The sequence below is a fragment of the Rhinoraja longicauda genome, chromosome 22, assembly GCF_053455715.1.
Source record: "Rhinoraja longicauda isolate Sanriku21f chromosome 22, sRhiLon1.1, whole genome shotgun sequence".
Classification (NCBI taxonomy): domain Eukaryota; kingdom Metazoa; phylum Chordata; class Chondrichthyes; order Rajiformes; family Arhynchobatidae; genus Rhinoraja; species Rhinoraja longicauda.
Window position 1 is genome coordinate 34,648,104 of NC_135974.1, and position 27,650 is coordinate 34,675,753.

The window sequence follows — 27,650 nt, forward strand, 5'->3', positions numbered from 1 at the left end:
GATTGCCCGATGTTTGAACAGGCATTCCGCGAGAAACTTCCCGAGGATGTCCGACTGCTGCTTACGGATTGTTCTTTTAAGGACCCCGAAGCATATGCAGCGAAAGCGGACGCGCTCATAGCGGGAAAAAACAAGGCAAGTGATTCCATCAACAAAGTCTCGACATCGGTGACCACGCCACAGCGACGGCAAGATGGCGCCACGTCTCCCGCCAATTCTCCGAAAGCCCGCCAAAAAGATCCGCACAAGCGCGGCTGGTGCTATTATCACCTACGATGGGGTAACGAATCCCGCAACTGTCGTTTGCCTTGTACCTTCGCGGGAAATGCCTCGGCCGATCGTACATAGGGGCAGTTACGATTGGCCAGAACCGGCGCCTCTATGTCCATGATCGATTCACGGACACAGAATTTTTGGTAGACACCGGAGCCATCGTCAGCATAGTGCCGCCGACCGACCTCGAAACCAGATCGGGTAAGACAGGTCCCACCCTCATCGCGGTTAATGGCAGCCCAATTCGCACTTTCGGCACACGGAAGATGTCCCTTGCGTTAGGCCTCCGCACGTATGAATGGCCATTCATCATAGCCGACGTCAAACAAGCGATCCTGGGCGCAGATTTTCTCTGGGCTTTTTCACTGGTTCCTGATGTCCGCGGTAACGACCTCCGACCCGCTGCTGAAGACGAGCACGTCGCTCCGGCAATCGCCTCCTCGCCCAGCCCTACTGTCCAGGCCGTCGTCGCGGCCCCCGACTCGTATGCTGCGATTCTGGCAGAGTTCCCAGAGCTGCTCGTCCAACGTTTTGACGCACCTTCAGCTAAGCACGGTGTGGTCCATCACATCCGCACCGAAGGCCCTCCCGTTTTCGCTCGGGCCAGGAGACTACCGCCAGACAAACTGGTGGTGGCACGGGCGGAGTTCAGGAAGATGGAGGAAATGGGAATTGTTCGTCAGTCTGACAGCCCGTGGGCCTCGCCGTTACACATGGTCTCCAAGGCATCTGGGGGGTGGAGGCCATGTGGCGATTATCGGCGTCTCAATGCTGTCACCACGGCTGATCGCTACCCCATACCGCACCTACAGGACTTTTCATCTGGACTGGAAGGAGCGGTGGTGTTTTCCAAAATCGATTTGGTGCGAGGATACCATCAGATTCCGGTGCGACCGGAGGACATACAAAAAACTGCAACTATTACTCCGTTCGGGTTGTTTGAATGGTTGCGTATGCCTTTCGGTTTAAAGAACGTGGCACAGGCTTTCCAGCGACTGATGGACCGCGTGGGCAGGGGTTTACCCTTTGTGTTTATTTATTTAGACGACATCCTGGTAGCCAGCCTCTCAGTGCAAGAACACCAGGCCCATTTGCGGACCGTGTTCCAGCGGCTCCAAGACCACGGGCTCATTATTCAACCCTCCAAATGTCAATTCGGCCTGCCTGCTCTCGATTTTCTAGGACACAGAATTACCCCTGCCGGCGCTGTCCCTTTGCCAGAGAAGGTGGAGGCTATCCGGGCTTTCCCCAGGCCTACCACTGTAAAAGGGCTGCAGGAGTTCGTAGGCATGGTTAATTTCTACCATAGATTCGTTCCGGCAGCGGCGCGAGTCCTGCGCCCACTTTTCCAATGCCTTGCAGGTAATCCGGTAGAGTTGTTGTGGTCCCCGACCGCAGAGTCGGCTTTTACGGCAGCTAAGGCAGCCTTGGCAGACGCCACCATGTTGGTCCATCCGAGCCCCTCCGCCCCCACGGCCCTGACGGTTGACGCCTCTGACGTGGCGGTGGGCGGGGTTCTGGAGCAGCAGGTTGGTGGCCGTTGGCAGCCTTTAGCGTTTTTCAGCCGGCAACTAAATTCGGCCGAGCTGAAATATAGCGCATTTGACCGAGAGCTTCTAGCTCTCCATTTAGCTGTCCGTCATTTCAGGTATTTCCTCGAGGGCCGCCCATTTGTGGCATTTACGGACCACAAGCCATTAACATTTGCTTTTTTGAAATTGTCTGACCCATGGTCGGCCCGCCAGCAGCGGCACCTGACTGCTATCTCAGAATTTACCACAGATGTCCGTCATATCGCGGGTAAGCTGAATGCCGTTGCTGACGCCCTGTCTAGACCTGCTTTTCCCCCTATTTCGGCGGTGGACTGCGAAGTGGATCCCCAGGAGCTCGCGGAGGCACAGCTCCTGGCGGATACCGTTTCGACGTACCAGTCCACCACTTCGGGATTGAAGTTGGCCCAGGTAGCTTGTGGGTCGGAGGGCACAAAAGTCTGGTGCGATGTTTCTCTTCCTCGCCCCAGGCCGGTAGTACCGCCCTCCCTTCAGCGCCGGGTTTTCGATGCCATTCATGGGCTGGCACACCCGTCCATCCGCTCCACCTCTGCCTTGGTGGCAGCGAGGTTTGTCTGGCATGGCCTGCGGAAACAGGTAGCGGGATGGGCACGTTCCTGCGTGCCCTGTCAGACCGCTAAGGTCCAGCGCCACGTCCAGCCCCCCGTACAGGATTTCGAAGTCCCGGCTTTTCGTTTTTTCCACATCCACGTGGATTTGGTCGGGCCTTTGCCTTCCTCCCGGGGCTACACCCACCTCCTCACAGTGGTGGATCGGTTCACCCGGTGGCCAGAGGCTTTCCCATTGTGTGATATCTCGTCAGCGTCTTGTGCTAGGACTTTGGCCCTTCATTGGGTAGCTCGTTTCGGGGTCCCGGCAGTTATTACAACTGACAGAGGACCACAGTTCACTTCGTCCCTCTGGGCCGCGCTGGCGGAACTGTACGGGTCCAAATTACAACCCACAACTGCATATCACCCCCAGGCAAATGGACTCGTAGAAAGGTTCCACCGCCAACTTAAGGCGTCCCTCTGTGCAAGGCTTGAAGGCCCAGACTGGGTAGACCAACTCCCTTGGGTTCTGTTGGGCATCCGGACGGCTCCTAAGCCAGATCTCGGTGCGTCGTCCGCAGAGCTGGTATATGGCTCGACCCTTCGAGTACCTGGAGATCTGTTTCCGGACACTTCAGCCCTGCTCCCTACAGTCCCATCAGCGTTAGCAGCTCTCCGGGAACGGGTGGGCTCCCTGGCTCCAGTGCCGACTTCACGTCATGGGTGTCCCATGGTACATGAACCGTCTTCCCTGAAGGACTGTGAGTTCGTTTTTTTGCGTAAAGATGCCCATCGCGCCCCGTTGCAGAGGGTCTATCAAGGGCCGTTTCGGGTTTTACGTAAGGGAACGGCTACTTTCACCTTAGACATGGGCGGCAAGAGTGAACTCGTCTCGGTGTCCCGGCTCAAACCTGCCCATTTGGACCCGGATCAACCAGTCCTGGTCGGTCAAACCCCTAGAAGAGGCCGACCTCCGTTAGTTCCGCCCAGTCCACAAACCCCCATTCCGACAGTTCCTCCGGGACCCCCAGTTTCGGCTGTTCCCTTAGGACCCCCCGTTTCGGCAGTTCCTCCAGGACCCCCCGTTCCGGTAGTTCCTCCAGAACCTCCCGTTCCGGCTGTTCCACCAAGTCCGGAACCTCCGGCTCCTGTGGTTCAGGCTGTCCCTTTCCGTACTCGTTATGGTCGCGAAATCCGGCTCCCTGCTAGGTTCCGCACCTCGGGTTCTGGGGGGGGTCATGTAGCGACCATAGAGAATGGTCCAGGTCGTCGAACCCTCGGATTGGCCAGCGAGGTCACGTGGGAACGCGACCATGAGGATTGGTCCAGGAAACGACATCGCTGATTGGCCAGCGATGTCAGGTGCGCGTTTGGCGCCCGATTTAGCCAGTTCGGCGAAGTCTTCAAGGAAGACAGTAAGTTTATATTGGTTGTCCTGTAACTTGTTGTTTTGATTCTGTATTCGTGTATTGCGGCTGCAATAAACTTCGTCTACAACTAGCAAGTTTCGGACTCGCCATAACATAAATAATCTGCCGTAAATAGCAGGGGACCGGGGGTCAAATGAGATGGAGGAACTGAGTTGGAGAATCTGAGGTTCACCAGATTAATTCCTGGGATGGTAGGACTTTCATATGAAGAAAGACTGGATAGACCCGGCTTGTACTCGCTGGAATTTAGAAGATTGAGGGAGGATCTTATAGAAACTTACAAAATTCGTAAGGGGTTGGACAGGCTAGATGCAGGAAGATTGTTCCCGATGTTGGGCAAGTCCAGAACAAGGGGTCACAGTTTAAGGATAAGGGGGAAGTCTTTTAGGACCGAGATGAGAAAGTTTTTTTTCACACCGACAGTGGTGAATCTGTGGAATTCTCTGCCACAGAAGGTAGTTGAGGCCAGTTCATTGGCTATATTTAAGAGGGAGTTAGATGTGGCCCTTGTGGCTAAAGGGATAGGGGGTATGGAGAGAAGGCAGGTACAGGATACTGAGTTGGATGATCAGCCATGATCATATTGAATGGCGGTGCAGGCTCGAAGGGCCGAATGGCCTGCTCCTACTCCTGCACCTATTTTCTATGTTTCTATGTTTCTAAATGCAGCAGCCCTAAAAAGGAACTCTGTTGTATTGCCACAGTTTTGTTGCAAGGATTTACAGGGAGACTGGAATTAGCAGAGCACCTAAATGTTGCATCGCTAAAAAGAAACTGTTTTGCTGCAAGTATTTTGCACCCAGGGATTGTACGTCAGTGCGGGGCAAGGCGGTGACGTAGCGGCGGGGTGATGTCAGTGCGGGGTAAGGCGGGCAGCGAGCTGACGTCAGTGCGGGGCAAGGCGGGCGGCGAGGTGACGTTAGTGCGGGGCAAGGCGGGCGGCGAGGGTGACGTGACGGCGGGGTGACGTCAGTGCGGGGCAAGGCGGGGTTGGCGATGGTGACGTCCCGGCGGGTGACGTCAGTGCGGGGCAAGGCGGGTTGGTGAGGGTGGCGTGGCGGCGGGCTGACGTCAGTGCGGGGCAAGGCGGGCGATGACGTGGCGGTGGGGTGACGTCAGTGCGGGGCAAGGCGGGCGTTGACGGTCAGTGTGTGTGAGTGAGTGAGCGAGGAGAGAGCGGGGCTGCTGCCGTCCTCCCTCCTGTCATGGACGCTCCCAGCCAAGGTACCGGCCCTTCCACCCCACCCCCCTTCCTTCTCCCACTCTGGCCTCCTGGTGCTACTTCTCGTGTTCTGGAGAGCGGGGCCAGCGCATCGGGGGGGGCCTGGGCGTGGGCGTGGGCGGGGGGCGAGGCTGCAGCCCGCAGCGCAGCGGCTCTTCAGCGGCTCAGGCCCCAGATCTAGGCCCCAGGCTCGGGTTGAGACCCCAGGCCAGGCAGGGCCAGCTCAGCCTCAGGCAACCAGTAAACGGGCTGCAACACACGCTCTGGAAGTTTACAAAGTTGGAATGTTCTTTAAAATCCTACCTGTGGTCGCTGGCGTTAGATAGATTGTGCACAGATTTATTCTGTCAGTGTACCTGACTGTCAGACTTGTTAGCGTGCATGATAGACGTATCTGCTCCTGGTAGATGTATTAGTGTACATCATAGACTTTATTAATGTGAATCTATGGAATTCTCTGCCACAGAAGGCAGTGGAGGACAATTCACTGGATGTTTTCAAGAGAGAGTTAGATTTAGCTCTTCGGGCTAAAGGAGTCAAGAGATACGGGGATACTGATTGTGGATGATCAGACATGAATGGCGGTGCTGGCTCGAAGGGCCGAATGGCCTACTCCTGCACGTTTCTATGTTACATGACAAACTTATTTTATTTGTAGATATACATGACATTTAATTAATTTGTTAGTGTGCAGGACACTTATTTTTGTTAGTGTACTTGGCACTTATTTGATTTGCTTGTGTACCTATTAGACTTATTTTGTACATGTACATGGCACTTATTTTATTAGTACATGTCACACTTTATTTGCCAGTGTACATGGTAGACTTATTTTTGTTAATTTACATGATAGAGTTATTTTATTTGTTTGTGTACATGAGACTTGGTGTACAGTACATATAATGTATGTAAACAACATGTGTGGAGATGGAATGTTTTTTAAAGCTGCTTGGGATTGCAGGTATTTATATGTTTGGCAGCTTGTTTACAGATATATTTGTTGTGTTTTTATACATTGCATGCAGACAAATAATCTATATGTGGAGTTGAAATATATTTTTTTAAAACCTCTGGGATTGGAACAATTATAGATGTGCGTTACTATACCTCCACTTGTTAGTGGTGCATGGCATAGACATTTATTTACACAAACAAATTGAACAAAATAGATATGAAGAGGTTGCGAAATATATAACAAGTCTGTAAGAAAATAACTGCAGATGCTGGTACAAATCGAAGGTATTTATTCACAAAATGCTGGAGTAATTCAGCAGGTCAGGCAGCATATCAGGAGAGAAGGAATGGGTCGAGACCCGAAACGTCACCCATTCCTTCTCCTGAGATGCTGCCTGACCTGCTGAGTTACATCAGCATTTTGTGAATATATAACAAGTTTGTGATTTGTTTCCAAGTTAGTCGTATTCATGTTGAATATTTGAATGTTGATTAACTGTTTACTTTTGTTTGAAGTTGAAAAAATATTGTACTGCTCAGAATGTTGGAGAAAATTTTGGAAAGGAGAATAAATTATTAGAAAAATATTTATTGTTGCAGCAGTGGGTGTGGCTGGTATTGTGTGGGAAGGAAATGCAGATGCTGGTTTAAACCGAAGACAGACACAGAAAGCTGGAGTGACTCAGCGGGTCAGGCAGCATCTCTGGAGAAAAGGAATAGGTGACGTTTCGGGTCGAGACCCTTCTTCAGACTGAGTGTCGGGAAAGGGAAACGAGAGATATAGACGGTGATATAGAGAGACATAGAACAAATGAGGGGATCACATTATAACTGGTAGGGAGTTAGATGATTTGGATCATGTAATAATCAAAGGACGAGTGATATTTTAAAGTTGGGATACCATTCAATATCTTCTTTTTCAAACTCCTTTACAGCATCTAAATGTGATAGCTTTATTAAAATGTTGTTTCGAGGCTTCAACAAATTATCTTCTCACAGTTTGGTTCTTCAGTTGTAGTAACATTCAAATAGTAGTGATTTTTTTATATTCCAGAAAAGCTGTGACAACACTGAATAATATTTGCACCTTCAGCTGTGAAATGGAAAATCCCTGACTGGAAGCATCATTTCATTTCCCAATGCTGCACACAGTTTATTCTAATTTGTATCAGTGTGTGGAAACACTGCTACAAACAAATGAAACTTTTGTACTTTGATTTATCCATGTCCGTTCTTGCTGTGATGACCTCTGCTGCAATTTATTGCACCAGTTGTCTTTCCAGTCTCTTGGTATGTACAAATGGAATTCTAGACATCCAAACATCCCACGTAAAATGACTTGAGGGCAAATCAGGCACTATTTATTATATCTTTCTTGTGTCCTTCGTAACTTCAGCAAGTGAAAGAAATCAACTTCCACGTGTATTTTGCCTGAAGTTTTTCTGTCTTTAAAGATGTTTCCAAAACTTTCACAAGGGGCAACAGCTAGAGATTAGGTGCGTCTTTCACACAACTGACAAATAATATGCACATTGATTGTAATGTATGACAAGTGCATGTAAACACTGTCCACTCCATGTCAGTTCCTCATGTAAGCAGTCTGGTTATAATGGGTTTCAGCCAAACTGAAAGCAACCTTTTTTGCATCCAAACACCTGTTTTTTTACCAGCATGGGTCACAAGACAGATTTAGGATGTGTAACCTTGTGACAGGCACAGGAAGTATGCTGTAGCCGTCCAACTACTTAATGTGTTCACTGTGAGCTCAGCTGTTCAGTCTTGGGGCGTTTGGCTTTTCAAGGCCGAGTGTCAGGCTGATTTATTTACTTGTAAATTCATTTTGAGATCCGCAAGTAAACTTTTTGAACAAAGTGTGATGCTTAATTTCTCCATAAAATCTGTGAAAAAATTGCGTGTTCTGTATGCTTATAAAAGTGGGTATTGCGTGCCATTTGTTCAGTTTCGACAGTTGTCCTTGGCATTGAGACCATTCGAAGGTCTACCTTTTCCCTGTCTTATGTATGGGTGGGGAAAAATCATGTCCAAACTCTTGATTATCATTGACAATGACGATTTTGCAGCAGGGTTATATTTTAAGCAATTGGATGTTCTTCAGTGTTTTAAAGCACAATACAGCAGGTAAAGGCCGCTCCCTCTCTCCCCCCGCCCCCTCTCTCCCCCCGCCCCCTCTCTCCCCCCGCCCCCTCTCTCCCCCCGCCCCCTCTCTTCCCCCGCCCCCTCTCTCCCCCCTCCCCCTCTCTCCCCCGCCCCCTCTCTCCCCCGCCCCCTCTCTCCCCCGCCCCCTCTCTCCCCGCCCCCTCTCTCCCCGCCCCCTCTCTCCCCGCCCCCAGTCTCCCCGCCCCCTGTCTCCCCGCCCCCTGTCTCCCCGCCCCCTGTCTCCCCGCCCCCTCTCTCCCCGCCCCCTCTCTCCCCCCGCCCCCTCTCTCCCCCGCCCCCACTCTCCCCCGCCCCCTCTCTCCCCCGCCCCCTCTCTCCCCGCCCCCTCTCTCCCCGCCCCCTCTCTCCCCCGCCCCCTCTCTCCCCCGCCCCCTCTCTCCCCCGCCCCCTCTCTCCCCCGCCCCCTCTCTCCCCCGCCCCCTCTCTCCCCCGCCCCCTCTCTCCCCCGCCCCCTCTCTCCCCGCCCCCTCTCTCCCCCGCCCCCTCTCTCCCCGCCCCCTCTCTCCCCGCCCCCTCTCTCCCCCGCCCCCTCTCTCCCCCGCCCCCTCTCTCCCCCGCCCCCTCTCTCCCCCGCCCCCTCTCTCCCCCGCCCCCTCTCTCCCCCGCCCCCTCTCTCCCCCGCCCCCTCTCTCCCCGTCCCCTCTCTCCCCGTCCCCTCTCTCCCCCGTCCCCTCTCTCCCCCGCCCCCTCTCTCCCCCGCCCTCTCTCTCCCCCGCCCCCTCTCTCCCCCCCTCTCTCCCCCCGCCCCCTCTCTCCCCCCGCCCCCTCTCTCCCCCCGCCCCCTCTCTCCCCCCCCTCTCTCCCCCCGCCCCCTCTCTCCCCCCGCCCCCTCTCTCCCTCCGTCCCCTCCTACCCCATCTCCCCCTCCTGTCCCCCCCTCTCGCTCCCCTCTCTCCCCGTCCCCTCTCTCCCCCTCCTCCCTCTCCCTCCACCCCTCCTGCCATTCATGCCTCAGCTGTTGTGTGCTGCTCAAAACAGACCAGAGTTTGTACTTACCAGATCTTTGTTACAAAAGGCTACCTATCTCCTTTTTAAATTCAAAACATAACACAATTCCTCAATCTCCTTTATGAATATCTCCAGTGATCTGGTCTTCACAATCTATGGGATAAAGAATTCCAGAGATTCACCACGGAGTGATTGAGTCCTACAGCATGGAAACAGGCCCGGTGGCCCCACTCACCCATGCCAACTAAGATGCTCCATTTATGCTAAATTGCCCACATTTTTCCTCTCCATGTACCTCTCCAAGTATCTTTTAAATGTTAATGTAGCTACATCAACTACTTCCACTGGCAGCTCATTTCATATACCTGCCACCCTCGTGACAAAACATTGACGTTCTCACTCGATTCTGCCTGACCCACTGATTTACTCCAGCATTTTGTCTATCTTTGGCATAAACCAGTATCTGCAGTTTCTTTATATTAAATATATACTAACATTAGAGTAGACTCCTATTTAGTGAGGTAATCCCCCCCTCTTTGCTCTCTTTCCATGTGTATAATTTGGTGCTCAGGAACCTGCTCTGTTGACATCATGGATGGAAGAATTTCTTGATGACCATCTTGCTCCCAGGTCGTCTGACCAAGTTGCCAGCCAGTTGTTGTGCTTGGGCTCACTGTTGCAGTTAGACTAGTTGCTGGCTGTTTACTCGTTTGTTTGTTTGATTACCTATGACAGATATCAACCTTAACTCTCCCAACAAAGGTCTGCCTGAACACATGATTGATGTGCCTGTGGATACCCCAGCCGGTGGTGATGGCGTGGGTGTGCTGTCTGAAGTGGAAACGGAGGAACTGAAGATTGAACTCATCAAGGTACAGCGTGAATGCTGGGGGATAACTCCATGCTGTGGTATAATTTAAGCTATAATTTCCAATGTCGAATTTTGGGCAGCTTTAATCTTAGATTTATAAAACTATTTTATAAATTACAGTAACGCAGCTAGTATATCTGCTGCCTCTTGGCGGCAGAAACTAGGTTCGACCCTGCCCTCAGGTACAATCTGTGTGGAGTTTGCCTTTCCTCTGGCTGTTCCGGATTCCTCCCACATCCCAAAGGTGCTCAGATTTGTAGGTTAATTGGCCCTCTGTTAAATTGTCCCTCGTGTGGGAAGTGGAGTGGAAAAGTGGAATCATGTTGAACTAGTGGGAACGGGTGATTGTGGACTCGGTGGGCCGAAGGGCCTGGTCCATGCTATATCTTTCAATCAATCTATTTATTGCAGTTCAGTACTTGAAAAGTAAAATGAAATTTTGCACAGAATGCTCATAATTTAACACTAAAGCTTTCAATAATATTTGTCGTGTTTTACTGTAGTTAATTAAGGAGCTCAGTTAATATGTATACCGTAGCTTAGAAACATAAAATGTTTACTGGAATATTCTGCAGAACAAAATATTTTATTGTTCCATTCCCATCAATTGAATGAAGAAATTTCCTTGGTATTGATGTAATTGTTTTAGTTAATTGGTCATATTGCAACAAGACCTATTGGTGTGGAATTTTAAATTGTGCAAAGTGCATTGTTGGTTAGACGTGTGGGCATAATATTTAATGGGTTCATTATATGTAAATATCTCCCCACCCCATTCAGTGGAATATCCTGATCTTGGAAGCCCAGCGGCTCATTTCCATTTGTAGACACAAAATGCTGGAGTAACTCAGCAGGACAGGCAGCATCTCTGGAGAGAAGGAATGGGTGACTTCAGTCTGAAGAAGGGTCTCGACCCGAAACGTCGTCAGTCTGAAGAAGGGTTCTGACCCGAAACGTCACCCATTCCTTCTCTCCAGAGACGCTGCCTGTCCCGCTGAGTTACTCCAGCATTTTGAGTCTATCTTCAGTTTAAACCAGCATCTCCTACTCATTTCCATTTGACTTCCTTAATGATTTGTTCTACGTAATAGTCAGATGATTTTGTTTTTTACACTTACTTGGTAATTGGCATTAGCATGTGTGACCGGTCTTTTTCTAACCAGCCAACATTTAAAAATTCAGGTTTTTTTCTTGTTTTAAAAAAAAAACTAAGAATGTGGTCCTGGGTATTTTTCACTTTAAGTGCAGCACCTCAATCACTTAGCATGAATGAGAGGAAATGTTTACAGCAGTTGTGTGTAACGTCACAGAATACTCTCAACACAGAAATTATTTGGAGTTTGAAGTTCAAAGAAACTTGTTTTATAATAGCAGAAAGTGTGTTCCATGCTTTTGCAAAGGAGAATTGAAGAAAATATTTAACATTTCGCACAGATGACTTTTGCGGTACTCATACGGGTAACAGAAATTTGCTTTAACAGAATTTGCAAATCGCCACTCAGAAATTTAAGACCTGGAATTCAATTAATTTTCGTGCAATTTATGTGTGGGGTAGTTAATGAACAGTTTTTTTCCAGCTCCCGTTTCTTGATGTGGTTTTGCGTTACAAAATTGCAATACGAACAGTTTTCTAGGATAGCAACCCGACTCTACACGTCATAATGTGGTGGCACCTGTACATCCTTTTGTACAGTATGTGTGCAGGTCTGTTTGTCAGACTATAGGTAGAAGGTGGTGGCTTTGGAGACGGCAAAAGAGATTTACCAAAACACTGCCTGGATTAGGGAGTATTATCTCTAAGGAGAAGTTGGACAATTTTCCAGTTTTCTCTGGAGTGTCAGAGGTTGATAGAAGTAATAAAATTATGAGAGTGATAGATAAGGGACACAGTCGGAACCCTTTTCCCAGGGTGGGAATGTCAAAGATTAGAGGGCATAGATTTTTCGGTGAGAGGGGCAATGAGTAAAGGAGATGTGCGGGCCAACTTTTGTTTCGAGTGGTGGGTGCCTGGCACACGCTCACGCTGCTGGGGGTGGTGGTGGAGGCAGATACAATAGTGACATTTCAGAGGCTTTTGGATAGGCACATGGATATACAGGAAATGGAGGGATGTGCATCACGTGCAGGCAGCGATTATCAATTTAACCTGGCACTGTGTTCGGCATGGATATTGTGGCCCGCAGGGTCTGTTCCTGTGCTGTATTGATCGATGTTCTATTGCAGAATATTTTAAGTGTTTCATTTCTTGCAACCTTCAAGTAGTGCACAGCTAAAATCACTTTTGGTCATAATGACCAAAGTGCAATTATGTTTTAAAGGAATAATGGATTTCGAGGAGATCAATTGATTAGCTTGTTTTCCTTAGGGGCAGTTATTTGCTGCTGTGGAAATGAAATTTGCAGGCGTTTTATTGCTGGCTGAGTGGACTGGGCTCCTAATAGTTTTTCAGTAGTGACAGCCTGCTTGGTAGCAAGGAAGGGAAGCTTGCTGTAAATCAACCTGACGCCAGTTCAAGCCTGTTTGAAAGAATTGTAGCATGGTAGAAATATTGTGACGGTTTGTTTTTCAGGATTACAAACGTATTTGAGAGATTATGTTGGCCTAGATCTCCCTGCATAATAACTTAATCTGTTTGTAAAAATGTAAAAATTGTCCCTAGTGGGTGTAGGATAGTGTTAATGTACGGGGATCACTGGGCGGCACGGACTTGGAGTGCCGAAAAGGCCTGTTTCCGGCTGTATATATATGATATGATATGATAGAAACATAGAAACATAGAAAATAGGTGCAGGAGTAGGCCATTCAGCCCTTCGAGCCTGCACCGCCATTCAATATGATCATGGCTGATCATTCAGCTCAGTAGCCTGTACCTGCCTTCTCTCCATACCCCCTGATCCCTTTAGCAAAAAGGGCCACATCTAACTCCCTCTTAAATATAGCCAATGAACTGGCCTCAACTACCTTCTGTGGCAGAGAATTCCACAGACTCACCACTCTCTGTGTGAAGAAATGTTTTCTCATCTCGGTCCTAAAAGACTTCCCCCTTATCCTTAAGCTGTGACCCCTGGTTCTGGACTCCCCCAACATCGGGAACAATCTTCCCGCATCTAGCCTCTCCAACCCCTTAAGAATTTTATATGTTTCTATAAGATCCCCCCTCAGTCTTCTAAATTCCAGCGAGTACAAGCCCAGTCTATCTAGTCTTTCCTCATATGTAAGTCCCGCCATCCCAGGGATCAATCTGGTGAACCTTCTCTGTACTCCCTCTAAGGCAAGAACGCCTTTCCTCAGGTTAGGAGACCAAAACTGCACACAATACTCCAGGTGCGGTCTCACCAAGGCCCTGTACAACTGCAGCAGAACCTCCCTGCTCCTAAACTCAAATCCTCTTGCTATGAATGCCAACATACCATTCGCTTTCTTCACTGCCTGCTGCACCTGCATGCTTGCTTTCAATGACTGGTGCACCATGACACCCAGGTCACGTTGCATCTCCCCTTCTCCCAATCGGTCACCATTCAGGTAATACTCTGCTTTCCTGTTCTTGCCGCCAAAGTGGATAACCTCACATTTATCCACATTATATTGCATCTGCCATGCATTTGCCCACTCGCCTAATCTATCCAAGTCACTCTGCAGCCTCCTAGCATCCTCCTCGCAGCTAACACTGCCACCCAGCTTCGTGTCATCCGCAAACTTAGAGATGTTGCATTCAATTCCCTCGTCCAAATCATTAATATACACTGTAAATAACTGGGGTCCCAGCGCTGAGCCTTGCGGTACCCCACTAGTCAATGCCTGCCATTCCGAAAAGGACCCGTTTATTCCTACTCTTTGCTTCCTGTCCGCCAACCAATTTTCTATCCACCTCAACACTGAACCCTCAATACCGTGTGCTTTAAGTTTGTACACCAATCTCCTATGTGGGACCTTGTGAAGGCCTTCTGAAAGTCCAGATATAACACATCGACTGGTTCTCCCTTATCCACTCTACTAGTTACATCCTCGAAAAATTCTATAAGATTCGTCAGACATGATTTGCCTTTGGTAAATCCATGCTGACTTTGTCCGATGATTTCTCCACTTTCCAAATGTAATGCTATCACATCTTTAATAACTGACTCTAGCATTTTCCCCACTACCGATGTTAGGCTAACTGGTCTATAATTCCCCGTTTTCTCTCTCCCTCACTTTTTAAAAAGTGGGATTACATTAGCTACCCTCCAGTCCTCAGGAACTACTCCAGAATCTAAAGAGTTTTGAAAAATTATCACTAATGCATCCACTATTTCTGAGGCTACTTCCTTAAGCACTCTGGGATGCAGCCTATCTGGCCCTGGGGATTTATCTGCCTTTAATCCATTTAATTTACCTAACACCACTTCCCGACTAGCCTGGATTTCCCTCAGTTCCTCCATCTCTTTAGACCCCCGGTCCCCCGCTATTTCCGGCAGACGGTTTATGTCTTCCTTAGTGAAGACAGAACCAAAGTATTTGTTCAATTGGTCTGCCATCTCCTTGTTCCCTATGATCAATTCACCTGTTTCCGACTGCAAGGGACCTACATTTGCCTTAACTAATCTTTTTCTCTTGACATATTTATAAAAGCTTTTGCAGTCTGTTTTTATGTTCCTTGCCAGTTTTCCCTCATAATCTATTTTCCCTTTCCTAATTAAGCCCTTTGTCCTCCTCTGCTGGACTCTGAATTTCTCCCAGTCCTCTGGTATGCTACTTTTTCTGGCTAATCTGTATGCTTCATCTTTTGTTTTAATACTATCCTTGATTTCCCTTGTTAGCCACGGATGCACTACCTTTCCTGGTTTGTTCTTTTGCCAAACTGGGATGAACACTTGTTGTAGTTCATCCATGCGACCTTTAAATGCCTTCCATTGCATGTCCACCGTCAACCCTTTCAGCATCAATCGCCAGTCTATCTTGGACAATTCACGCCTCATACCCTCAAAGTTACCTTTCTTTAAGTTCAGAACACTTGTTTCTGTATCGACTTTGTCACTCTCCATCCTAATGAAGAACTCTACCATATTATGATCACTCTTGCCCTAGGGGCCTCGCACAACAAGACTGCTAACTAACCCTTCCTCATTACTCAATACCCAGTCTAGAATGGCCTGTTCTCTCGTTGGTTCCTCGACATGTTGGTTTAGAAAACCATCTCTCAAACATTCCAAGAAATCCTCTTCCTCAGCACCCCTGCCAGTTTGGTTCACCCAATCTATATGTAGATTGAAGTCACCCATTATAACTGCTGCGCCTTTAGTGCATGCATTTCTAATTTCCTGCTTGATGCCATCCCCAACCTCCCTACTGCTGTTAGGTGGCCTGTACACAACTCCCACTAGCGTTTTCTGCCCCTTAGTGTTTCGTAGCTCTACCCATATCGATTCCACTTCCTCCAAGCTAATGTCCTTCCTTTCCACTGCTTTAATCTCCTCTCTAACCAGTAACGCTACCCCACCTCCTTTTCCTTTCTGTCTATCCCGCCTGAATATAGAATATCCCTGGATGTTGAGCTCCCAGCCTTGGTCACCCTGGAGCCATGTCTCCGTAATCCCAACTATATCATAATCATTAATAACTATCTCCACATTTAATTCATCCACCTTATTACGTATACTCCTTGCATTGAGACACAAAGCCTTCAGGCTTGTTTTTACAACTCTCTTACCCCTTGTACGATTATGTTGAAAAGTGGCCCTTTTTGTTTTTGCCCTGGATTTGTCTGCCTGCCACTTTTACTTTTCACCTTGCTACCTGTTGCTTCTACCCTCATTTTACACCCCTCTGTCTCTCTGCTCCAGCTCCCATCCCCCTGCCACATTAGTTTAAATCCTCCCCGACAGCACTAGCAAACACTCCCCCTAGGACATTGGTTCCATTCCAGCTCAGGTGCAGACCGTCCTGTTTGTACTGGTCCCACCTCTCCCAGAACTGGTTCCAATGTCCTAAAAAATTTTCTAGGCACCATTTTTCAAGCCACGTATTCATATGAAATATCCTCCTATTCCTACTCTGACTAGCACGTGGCACTGGTAGTAATCCAGAGATTATTACCTTTGAGGTCCTACTTTTTAGTTTATCTCCTAGCTCTCTAAATTCACCTTGTAGGACCTCATCCCGTTTTTTACCTAAATCGTTGGTGCCAACGTGCACCACGACAACTGGCTGCTCACCCTCCCCCTTCAGAATGTCCTGCAGCCGCTCAGAGATATCCCTGACCCTTGCACCAGGGAGGCAACATACCATCCTGGAGTCTCGTTTGCGGCCGCAGAAACGCCTATCTATTCCCCTTACAATTGAATCCCCTATCACTATAGCCCTTCCACTCTTTTTCCTCCCCTCTTTTGCCGCAGAGCCACCCACGGTGCCATGAACTTGGCTGCTGCTGCCTTCCCCTGATGAGGCATCTCCCCCAACAGTATCCAAAATGGCATATCTGTTTAGGAGGTAGATGACTGCAGGGGACTCCTGCATTACCTGCCTACTGCTACGCTGGCTAGTGGCCACCCGTTTCCTTTCTGTCCGCTTATCTTTTACTTGTGGTGTGGCCAACTCGCTATACGTGCTATCCACGACCTTCTCAGCCTCGTGGATGCTCCAGAATGAGTCCAACCTCAGCTCCAACCGTTCAATGCGGTTTGCCAGGAGCTGCAGCTGGACACACTTCCTGCACACGTAGTCATCAGGGACACCGACAATATCCCTGATCTCCCACATGTTGCAGGATGAGCAATCCACGGGGCCGATCTCATCTGACATGTCTTACCCCCAAATTAAATCAAATCCCTCTTAATCCTTTAAACTGTACCTTTACTAAAAAGCACTGAACCCTTAACTCGCTGAACCCTTAACTTCCTGAACCCTGAACTCACCGAACCCTTAACTAAAAGTACGAATAAAAAGCAGAATTACAACGCCCAATCAGCTGCTTCCTCTAGTCCGCTTCCACCAATCAGCGGCTTCCTCCAGAACACTTCTTTTAAAGTGTGTGGGAACGTTTTTATCGCCCGCTCCAACCGCTTCCAACCGCCTCCAACCGCCTCCAACCGCTTCTGGGCCTCGTATGATATGAAACCCAGTCAATGCATCACCTGCAGCATCACCCCATGGATGCCATGTTAGTTCACAAAAGGGCTGGGATCCATTGACTTTAATGATAATGGCGGTGCTTGCATTTGGATGACGAAGATCCTTTTAAAATTATTTGACTTGTGTCTTTGTGTGTTTAATATTTATTTTGAAATGTAATTGCATTACTGCTAGCTTTTAAATGTAAAGACCTCTAAAAACGATTTAAAAATCATGGTTTGGGCATTGGGCCTCTATGATTTCCATTTGATAATTGCCTCAGCGTCATGGCTCCAATGTAAGTTCAAAAAGCACACATTTAGTATTTTGTGTTCATTTAGTATCCATGAAAATCTATGATTTCTGTCAAAGAAATTGTCAGGTATATGAGGTACTGTGAAAAGCTTTGTTTTGCATGCTAGCCAAACAGATCCGATGCAGTATATATATACAATTGCAATCAAGTTAAACTCAAGTACAAAAGATTGAGCACGGGAGAAGATACAGAGCGCACAATATAATTCTCGGCCTTGTAGCGCACCAGTTCCAGAGACAATGTCCGCAATGGGGTGGAGCTGAATCGAACAGTACCCTAGCTTAGTGTGTTCATGCATTTTTAATGAAGTTTTCTGGGATTCATAAAACAACATGAATCCACAATTTTTGTACACTGGAATTGCCTTCTGCTCTATGTAATTTTAAATGAATTTTTCAAATTTCATCAGAACTACAGGAGGCATACTAATTTGTGCTTTCAGTGGTGGTTTAGTTATAATTCAAATCCTGTGTACAGTAACATTTCTCCTCCTCTTGATATCCTCTGTGTTGTCCTAATGTCAGTGAGGGTGATGTTTCCAATTATCTTGAACGTGCCCGAGCCTACAGAGAAGAAACAAAATATCCTAGATTTCAGTCCAGAATGTTACCCATTGATCACCGTCAATATAAAAATGCATGCAGGCATGTCTGGTGTGACCAGTGAAAGTATATTTGTTAACCATGAATCCTCCTACAACATAGAATCCTTTTCCATTTTCTGTTCAGGTCAGCACACGAAAGGAAGGAAATGCCTAGTTGTGAGTGCCTTGTGAATGTGATTCCAACATGCATCTCTGCTGTATGGGCGGAGACAGGAAGGTACATAGAGTGAGGAAACAGTTCCCTGGGCTAGTCACAGGATGGATTGGAGCAGCATTCACTATTTCCCCTTCTGCTTCAATCCCCTGGGTCATTCCATTAAATGATTGCAAAAAAAATCTGCTGTTAAGTTTTTTACTGGGGAGGTGGCTGAGCAGCATTTTGCTCCTAAATGTATCTATTCTAATGAGCTTTTCAGATTTAGTTTATCTCTTTTTTAAAACGGGATACAGTATTTCGGCCGACTTAAAGAAACTAAAAACTTTGATCTGAATGTTGAAAGTTTGTCGAGCCTTTGGATATATTCTGCACTCTGTACCTTGCCCTTTGTTCTATCTATTGTTCTTGAGTTTGACTTCATTGCATTTTTAGATGGTATATCTGATCCGTTTGGCTAGCATGCAAAACAAAGGTTTTCACTGTACAATAATGTGACAGTAATAAAATCAAAACCTAAAATATGGATTTGGGGTTATGACCATATCATCAATGATCTTATCAATTGGCACAACTGACTTGTGGAGCCAAGTGGCCTGAGATTAACTTTGTCACCTGTTTTGGCATGTTTGAATTATGCCAGTTCAATTTATTGAATATATTTACTTTTGCACAATTGAAAAATGCATTTGCAACAATTCACGTGTTGAGGAATGCACCAATAACTATTGAAATTCCCGGAATGGCGGGACTGTCATATGTTGAAAGACTGGAGCGACTAGGCTTGTATACACTGGCATTTAGAAGGATGAGAGGGGATCTTATCGAAACGTCTAAGATTATTAAGGGGTTGGACATGTTAGAGGCAGGAAACATGTTCCCAATGTTGGAGGAGTCCAGAACAAGGGGCCACAGTTTAAGAATAAGGGGTAGGCCATTTAGAACTGAGATGAGGAAAAACTTTTTCAGTCAGAGAGTTGTGAATCTGTGGAATTCTCTGCCTCAGAAGGCAGTGGAGGCCAATTCTCTGAATGCATTCAAGAGAGAGCTAGATAGAGCTCTTAAGGATAGCGGAGTCAGGGGGTATGGGGAGAAGGCAGGAACGGGGTACTGATTGAGAATGATTAGCCATGATCACATTGAATGGCGGTGCTGGCTCGAAGGGCTGAATGGCCTCCTCCTGCACCTATTGTCTATTGAAAGTTAGAATTTTTGTGTGTTTTTGTTTGTGCAGGTTGAAGACGAAATAGCAACACTTCGGCAGGTTCTTGCGGCCAAGGAAAAGCATGCTGCCGAGATCAAAAGGAAGTTGGGGTTAACTCCTTTTAATGAACTCAAGCAGAATCTCAGCAAAGGCTGGCAGGACGTGCAAGCATCCAATGCGTGAGTTCTCGGATCACCTGCATTTTTCCCCCTCCATTCTTTGCTCTCTACTTAAAATAATCTTGCTCGCGGTGTTACTTTGTCAATGCTCATTTTCCAGGATATATATAGAATTGCTTTCTGTCAACTGGTGGTTACCTTAAAAACGTTTAAATCTTGCACTTTTCCATCAGCCGCCATTCTGGTCTTCAGATTACAATGGTTAACCAAAGTGGACCGCTTATGATGATTAGAACACTTGACCTATTTATTACACACCAAATAATTTAAGATTTGAGAGAGTGGGCCAAGTGCAAAGAACTTTCTGTATAAGAAAATAACTGTAGATGCTGGTACAAATCGATTTATTCACAAAATGCTGGAGTAACTCAGCAGGTCAGGCAGCATCTCGGGAGAGAAGGAATGGGTGACGTTTCGGGTCGAGACCCTTCTTCAGGCTTTCAGACCCTACAAAGAACTTTCTGTTGTGTTCTGTCAATGTACTTTAACCCTAATATCTGTTGAATTTTGTAGCATACAGCTGTCGGCTCCTTTTTTCCATGGTATGATTTTAGATTTTAGATTTGAAATTAAAGGAAGATAATCACAAGGTTATCAGAGGCTGCTGATTAAAATGGAGGGAATGAGATAGTAGTTACTGGAATGTCTGTGCAGTGAAGAAGATGTGAATGATTTCCCTGCACTTGCATGGACAACTCTTATTGTATAATCTTCCCCAGCTTGTTCTTGGCATTGGCGAACTGATGAGGAGATAGTATTTACAAACCATTTTCATGATTTCTGTACAAAAGAGGTAAGGTTTGCCTGATGCATAACTAAGTTTTCAGTGGGCTGTGAAGGCGTTGTTACTAAACAACCGCTGGCTTTGGGACTGAACGGTAGGTAGGTTGTTGTACCTTTATTTTAAGGTTAGATGCTTTAAAAATCACTCTTGACCTTTGTTCCATTTTTTCCCTTATCACTATGTTTAGTTACTTTAGATATATCTAGTGTATTTTACAATGTTACTATGAGAGTTGTTCAACATGATTTGCAGCTTACTTGTATCATTACTGAAAATTAGGAATCTCAACGGCTGTAGTAGATATTGGAGAAACAAGTTTACTAGAGGTTTGTTTCTTTTGTCGCTGACCGCCACTGGTTTATTGGTGACAGTAACATACAAGCCTGTATAAGATTCCTTATCCATACGATGCTGGGCTCATAATGCTGGCAGTCACTACGGGTATCGGATTTGAAAGAATAATGAACAGATGTCTAATGAAATTGTGGCTGCAAACATATACAGTTACATTCAGATTAATGAATGGATTGCAGTTAATTTTTGAATTATTTGTCCAAACACAGTGTACATTTAAGGTGTCCATATCTACCCAGTAACTGTTAGTATAAGAAAATAACTGCAGATGCTAAGCTGACTTCTCCAACTTTAGATAGTTCCTCTGTCCCTCTCTTCCCCTCCCCCTTCCCAGATCTCCCTCTATCTTCCTGTCTCCACCTATATCCTTCCTTTGTCCCGACCCCCTGACATCAGTCTGAAGAAGGGTCTCGACCCGAAACGTCGCCCATTCCTTCTCTCCTGAGATGCTGCCTGACCTGCTGAGTTACTCCAGCATTTTGTGAATAAATACCCAGTAACTGTAGAATATTTGATTGAATTGCTCTTTTATGAATTGAAGTTTCTGTCGAAGTTGTGATCTTTTGGTGAATATGATGTAAACACGAATTGCCTTTTTTCAAACATTTGTGCTTTTCAAAAATGTGCTGTTCATTATTCTCAAATCAAAGTCATCGTGAAAGGATAAATGAATTTCAGCAACTCCATCATTCACTTCCTCTTATGTTTTTGCATTCCAGGAGTGTTCACATAAGATCTATTTTTTTCAAACTGTTTGATGCAAATTTCATTCTTAGAATAACCCCTTTTATATTTTAGAATTATAAAGTCGTATACACTATGACTTGTGCTCAATGACTCTTTTCTGTTTGAAATGCTGTGGAGAGAATTTGGTCAGTGTAAATGCCAAAGTGGTTAAATGAGGGTGAGACTTTGTATCCCTTGCTCAAAGGTCTATTCTGTTGGATTATCCAAGTGACTACCAAGATAGTGATGCTGTTAATTGACTAAAGAGTGGAACACCGGAACAGTTCTGAACACAAACCAAATGATACAAATCTTGCTTCAGCTGTTTATTTTAATATTAAACTACATTGAAATACTGAAGGGAGAATTTGTTAGGAACATGAGCTCTCTTCCTGCCATTCAGGATATATTGATCAAATTCTGTGGAAGCAGGATTCTGCAAGTATACTGCGTTCTTGAGCGAGCACTTGAATTTTTGGCAATATAGGTATAAATTTGGATTAATGTTCACAAAATAGCATTGGAATCTGTAGCCTAAGGTTAGAATTGGTATTCAGAACTGTGACTTTCAGGAGATGCATTAGTTTGACAGCTGCTTGGTTTCCAAGTTTGATTCTTGAAGTGCAATCTTACTGTGTTATTCCACAATATTTGCACAACTCAAGCTCACTGTAACTTCCCCAAAGAAACTGGGGTCAAAATATTATCTGCAACAGGCTTTTAGTTTACTGCATAGTGTTCTGATTTTCACAGAACAATGTAGAAGGTGTGCAAGGTATTCTAATCACAATTGCTTGACTTGCAAACAGTATTGCACCTGCCTTGGAAAAATACTCCCAAAACCTTCCTACATTCCCAGTAGATTTGGATAATTTCCACTGAAACCTGGGTGCACACGCAATTATCTCAAAGCATCAGATGTTCTCTGCTTTTATTGGCTTTGTCATCTATGCCCTTAATTATCGGCTGAGTCACTTGTTGCCATAACACTGTTCTAAATTTAGTTGCCTGAAATTGTGAAAGTATGCATTCATTTTTCTTTGTATTTTGTGTTTACAGTATTTGCATATTTTTCATCTCATGGTTTAATTTGGAGCTGGTTGGAGATCAATTATTGGTTAATATCTTATGTGTAACAATGTGAAAATTACTTTGCATGTGTGCGCATTTAGGCCAATAAATGAAATAACAGAACATTGGCCTTAAGCCAGAGACGTGTCATACAGAATCAGGCCCTTCAGCTCACCATGTCTAAATCAATCATTTTGCCCACTTGCCAGCATTCGATCTGTATCCTTCCAGGCCTTGTCCATTCAAGTGCCTGTTAAATGTCTCTTAAACCTAGCGATTATATTTAATTTCACCACTCCCAGCAGTGAGTTCCAGATAACATGCACTCCGGATTTTAAAATCAAATTCTCTTTAAAAATCCTTCCTCTCACTTTAAACCTATGATGTCTTGTTTTTGATACCATGAGTAAAAGATTCTGACTCCACCCTGTCTCTGCACCTCAATTTTATTTGCCTCTGCACATCACCTGCCTGTCTCCTTAACTCCAGGGGAAAACAACCCCAGCCTATTCAATCTCTCCCCATTACGAAAGACCACCACTCCAAGCAACATCCCGATGAATCTCCTCTGCATCCTCTCCAGTGTGACCACATTCTTCCTGCAGTCCAAGTGTGGTTTAAGCAGTGTTTGGTAAAGTTGCAACGTAACATCTTGATTCTCCATACTGGCCCCTGACCTATAAAGACAAGCAGGCTAAAAGCCACCTTGTGCATTCGATGTACCCACATTGCCACTTTCAAGGAACTATAGACTTGAACCACAAGGTCCTTTTGTTCATCAACATTCCTTGGTACCCTACTATTTATCGTTCGTCTTGCACTTATTTAACTTTGCAAAAAACATCACCTTGCACTTGTTGGGATTCAGTTCCACCCACTGTAGCTTTAGACAATTTTTCTTTGCCATCCACAACACCAACTTTTGTGTCACCTGCAAACCTCCTCGTCATTTTCTCCGACATTCACATCCAAGCCGCCAATATGTATCGCAAATTACAATGGTCATAACATCAGTCCTGAGGTGTATCACTGGTCACAGGCTTCCAATCAGAACGGTATCCTTCCACCACTACCCTCAGCCTCCTATCACCAAGCTATTTTGACTTCAGTTAGCCAGCTCCCCTTGGATCCCGTGTGCCTTAACCTTCTCGACCAGCCTACCATGTGGGATCTCGTCTCACAATCTCCTTTTTCTTTTCTTACTCTATACAATTTATTCCTCCATAAGGTCATAATGAATAGGAGGAGAATTAGGCCATTTGGCCCATCAAGTCTACTCTGTCATTCAATCATGGCTGAACACTGAAATCTATAGCTGTTCTATTTATTTTCTTTAGTAAATTTTTTTTTTCCCTCTGAAATTTTAATTGCAACTTTAACTATCTAACTCGAGGTACTGATGTATTTTGAAATAAAGATGGTTGTGAATTCCCAAGTAAGTATTTGAGTAGATGCAATAGAGGTACTGAAGAGGCAGGTTGTTGTCACATTAAGTCAGTTCTTGTGAAATGGTGTTCATTGCATTTGGTGAGTAACCTGCTGTGATGATGATTCTTACAAAAATGTAACTTGGTGAATTCCGTGGGAGGTAATTAGCAAAATAAAGGGAGGTGGTTGCATTTGTAACTCCTTTGTAGATGCAGACCATCTGATGTGTTTCACAACCACTGAATTATATTGGTAGTTCTATTCCAGATCCTATAAGGCCATATAGAAATCTGTCCCCACAGTCTGGTAGCAGGGACTATGAAATAAGTGACTCAGTCATTCGTTTTATTTAGGAAATATTGTAAGCGTGTGGAAATTAATCCATATTGGGAAGAACAAAATAATTAATTCTGGAATTTGAACAAGGAAAATTTGTGTGAGAAAGGCCATACGCGAGAAATGCCCTAGTTGTGCTCATAAAATGATGTTAATTCACATTTCAGTAACAATAAAGCTTGCATCTTATGCGACTTGAAGAGCATCTTGGAGACTAAGGCGTTGATCGCATAGGGAGGAGCTCATAGAAATGTGGCGAGATATCTTGAGGTGAAACATTACTCCCAAGTTTGTGAACAAGCTTCTTCAACCTCAGACAGTTGCCAAGTGGGAGCTGGAGACTGCTACTGGGGAGCAGTACCTAGTGGTGATTAAAGCGGTGGCTTTGAAAAAGTGCCTTAGTTAGTGAAGATCTTTGGTGTTTGCTACTGGATGTAGGACTAGCAGTTTCATGTTGAAGACAGCGGAGGTGGCAGAAGACATGATGACCTACAGTATTTCCAAATGGTACGGGTAAAAACTTGATGCCATGATCTTGGCATGATGCCATGTTCTCGCTTGGTAGTACCAGTACCTACCTAATCTGATCCGGCAATGAATACAGGCGGTTCTGGGTTCTCTTCGTAACGGCTGTCTGTAAACTGAAATTTTCACCTCGAGTCAGACATGTCCATTTTCCATCGCCAACCATATCATGTTCTCTAATTCTTTCATGTCATTGAATGATCAAGTTAGTACTACCCAAAATTAACCTAATGGGATGTATATACCATATCAAGTCATTGATGAATACCTAAACGTTGTATTTTAGTTCTCGTTACTAACATGAAATATGCATGGGAGAATTTGTGCAAAGTTAGATTTGCGCAAGTCTGTCGTTTGTAACTGGGAGACATGTAACTGAATTAGTTGTTAACTGTAACTGCTCAAGTCCTTTGGACTTGAAGTGTGATTACAGATCATCTTGTAGAACTGGAGCTGTGCCGGCTGAGAGGGAGTAATGGTATTAATGGGGACTAATGTATCAAAGCTGTTGATGTGGTTCAGCTGGTTCATGTTCTTAAATATGTTGTGGGAAAGGAAGACACAAAGAGCTAGACAGCTGAGAATATGAAAGTGCCGTTGTTAAGTGAAATAGAGAAATGCTGCTTGAGGTCGGGGAGAGGAAGAAGGGAATGGAAAATGGAGAAAGAGGAATGAAGGTGCTGAGTGATAACGGGAAGTGATCAGAGTCTGGTTTATTTGTTGTTGACATGATAACAGGTGTCAATTTTATGAGTTGGCAAGCTTTGAGGGAGAATTTGTTGGGTCTAGCACATCTTGAAGTTGAGCAATGGACTGGGATGTTTTATGGTGTTTGTGATGAATCCAACATTGTGACTATTTCTGAATAATATTTATGACATTGTACAGGAAGCTTCTCTTGGAAGGGTTTTAACAATCTATTTCTAGCCTCTAATTCTGTTTCAGTGTACTATTCCGAAATAACCTGTGAACGCATTGAGCATTGGTTGGTGGTGTAGTCCAACAGTACATGAACAGGTCCTTGGGCTACCACTTTTACTAATTCTGTTTTTTCCCCCATCACATTTACTGCTAATCTACACACTGGGGACAAGTTAGAGTGGCCAATTAAGCCGTCAATACACACATCTTTGGGAAACCGGAGCATTTGGGGAGCCCACACAATTACAAGAAGAATGTGCAAACTCCACGCCGGCAGCACTGATGGTCAGGATTGAACTCTGATCACTGGAGCTGTGAGGCAGCAAGTCTACACGCTGGCTAACTTACAGCTCAGTTCTTGAATGCCACTCATTTTCGACAGCATGTGACAATTTATGCCCGGGATGGAGGGATCTGGATCACGTGCAGGAGGAGCACATTAGTTTATCTTGGCATCATGTTCGGCAAAGATATTGAGGGCCATAGGGCCTGTTCCTGTGTTGGACCGTTCTAAGTTCTAAACCTTTGGCAAACTATTTTGAGTTGAAATTTTTTTAAGGATTTTTAGCCAAAATATATACTCAACTTTGTTGTATTTACAATGACACAGAAGATGGTCATGTCATTTACTGGGTCCACACACAGTTGGGGGGAGAACTATCACTGTACCTCACTTCTCTCCTAATCTTCTTCAGCTTATTTGCCAAATGTTGTCCTGAGAATGTTAGCGATCAATATAGGACCTTCTAAAAGTGCTTTCTGATCAATTTTTGTGAGGTTAAAATATTTAATTATTAAATGGTGGACCAGTAACAGTTTGTGGATGCTTACATTTGTTAGAGCTTAGTGGTGGCCGTTCAAGTATCGCAGATGTTTGCAGAATGTGTGTAGTCTCTAGCGGTACCATCTTGTTACTTACAGTATACCTATGTGTCTGTCATGATTACTGAATAAACTCTCTTTTCTTATAGCTATAAAGGCGCGTCTGTGAAAGTTGAAGATTTGAATAAGACAATCACTCAGTCTGAAGTGTGAGTGATCTTTCAATGGTTAAACATTTGGTGCAGTTAATCTGGGATATACTTTAATTTTGTGTTCGGAGAACCTTGTTTAGTTATTGCCATGCATTGGGTCCAGTATTGTATAAGATTTGCCTCGTGTTGTGGGTGGTGCAGTGAGTGGAACCGTTGCCTCCCAGTTCCAGTGTGCAGGTTCATTCCTGGCTTTCTGGATGAGGTTTCTGCATGTTCTCCCGTGACTGCATGGGTTTTGCCCACATGCTCCAGTTACCCCTCTCACCTCAAAGACATGTTGCCTGGTTAATTGGCTGCTATGCAAGATTTGACATTAATCTAAGCAGGTCATTTTAATTGATTATTTTAATCCACATGTAGTCTGGTCAAACTGTGGAAGATACATTTCTGCTGTGTGTATGGGTTGGTGTTTTGGTAGACCAATACTTTGAGGAGCCATCCAAGGATTAGATTAGCTGAGAATGGGTGCTGTCTGTTGAGAAAATGTTCATTGTTAATCTTGTCATGTAGAGACCTTCAGGGAAGAATGGCCAGGAAGCAGAGGGCGATGGAGGAAGGTTGTTTTTTAAACTGAAGGCTTGTGATAAGTGATGTACCGTAGGGATCAGTGCAGGGTGGTGCAGGTGGACAGGGTTGGGTCACACGGTGGTGAAGAAGTCTCTTGGCATTCTGGGCCTTCATCAGTCAGGGCATTGATGTCAGGAATTGAGATGTTACGTTGCAGTTGTACGAGATGGACAAGACATGTATTGAACCTTTTCTTTCGTATGTTTATTATGTTTGTGTTTGCAGTTCTGTTATGCTACTGCAAGTAAGAATTTCATTGTTCCGTTTTGGTGCAGAGGACAATTAAACACTCCTGATTCTTGAACTGTCTCGCGACAATACTGAAAACTCTATTCTGCACTCTGTATCTTATGCTTTGTTCTACTTTGTTCTACTCAAACGACT

At 45.5% G+C, this 27,650-nt stretch overlaps 1 protein-coding gene across 9 annotated transcripts in view; it reads left to right on the forward strand.

Annotated features, from left to right (window-relative positions):
• The first annotated feature begins 4,909 nt into the window (after positions 1-4,909).
• Positions 4,910-27,650, forward strand: part of tpd52l2b (tpd52 like 2b) — a 48,636-nt gene continuing 25,895 nt past the window's right edge. For 4 of the 9 annotated variants that reach the window (XM_078419118.1, XM_078419111.1, XM_078419120.1 and 1 more), the window contains exons 1-4: positions 4,928-5,028; positions 9,842-9,978; positions 19,372-19,520; positions 26,637-26,696. In XM_078419118.1, coding sequence (XP_078275244.1) covers positions 5,010-5,028; positions 9,842-9,978; positions 19,372-19,520; positions 26,637-26,696 — 365 coding nt within the window. In that variant the 5' untranslated portion in view covers positions 4,928-5,009. Of the gene's footprint in view, positions 5,029-5,276; positions 5,305-9,302; positions 9,410-9,841; positions 9,979-19,371; positions 19,521-26,636; positions 26,697-27,650 lie in introns of those variants that run through there. The other 5 variants (XM_078419115.1, XM_078419119.1, XM_078419113.1 and 2 more) reach the window with 4 other exon arrangements.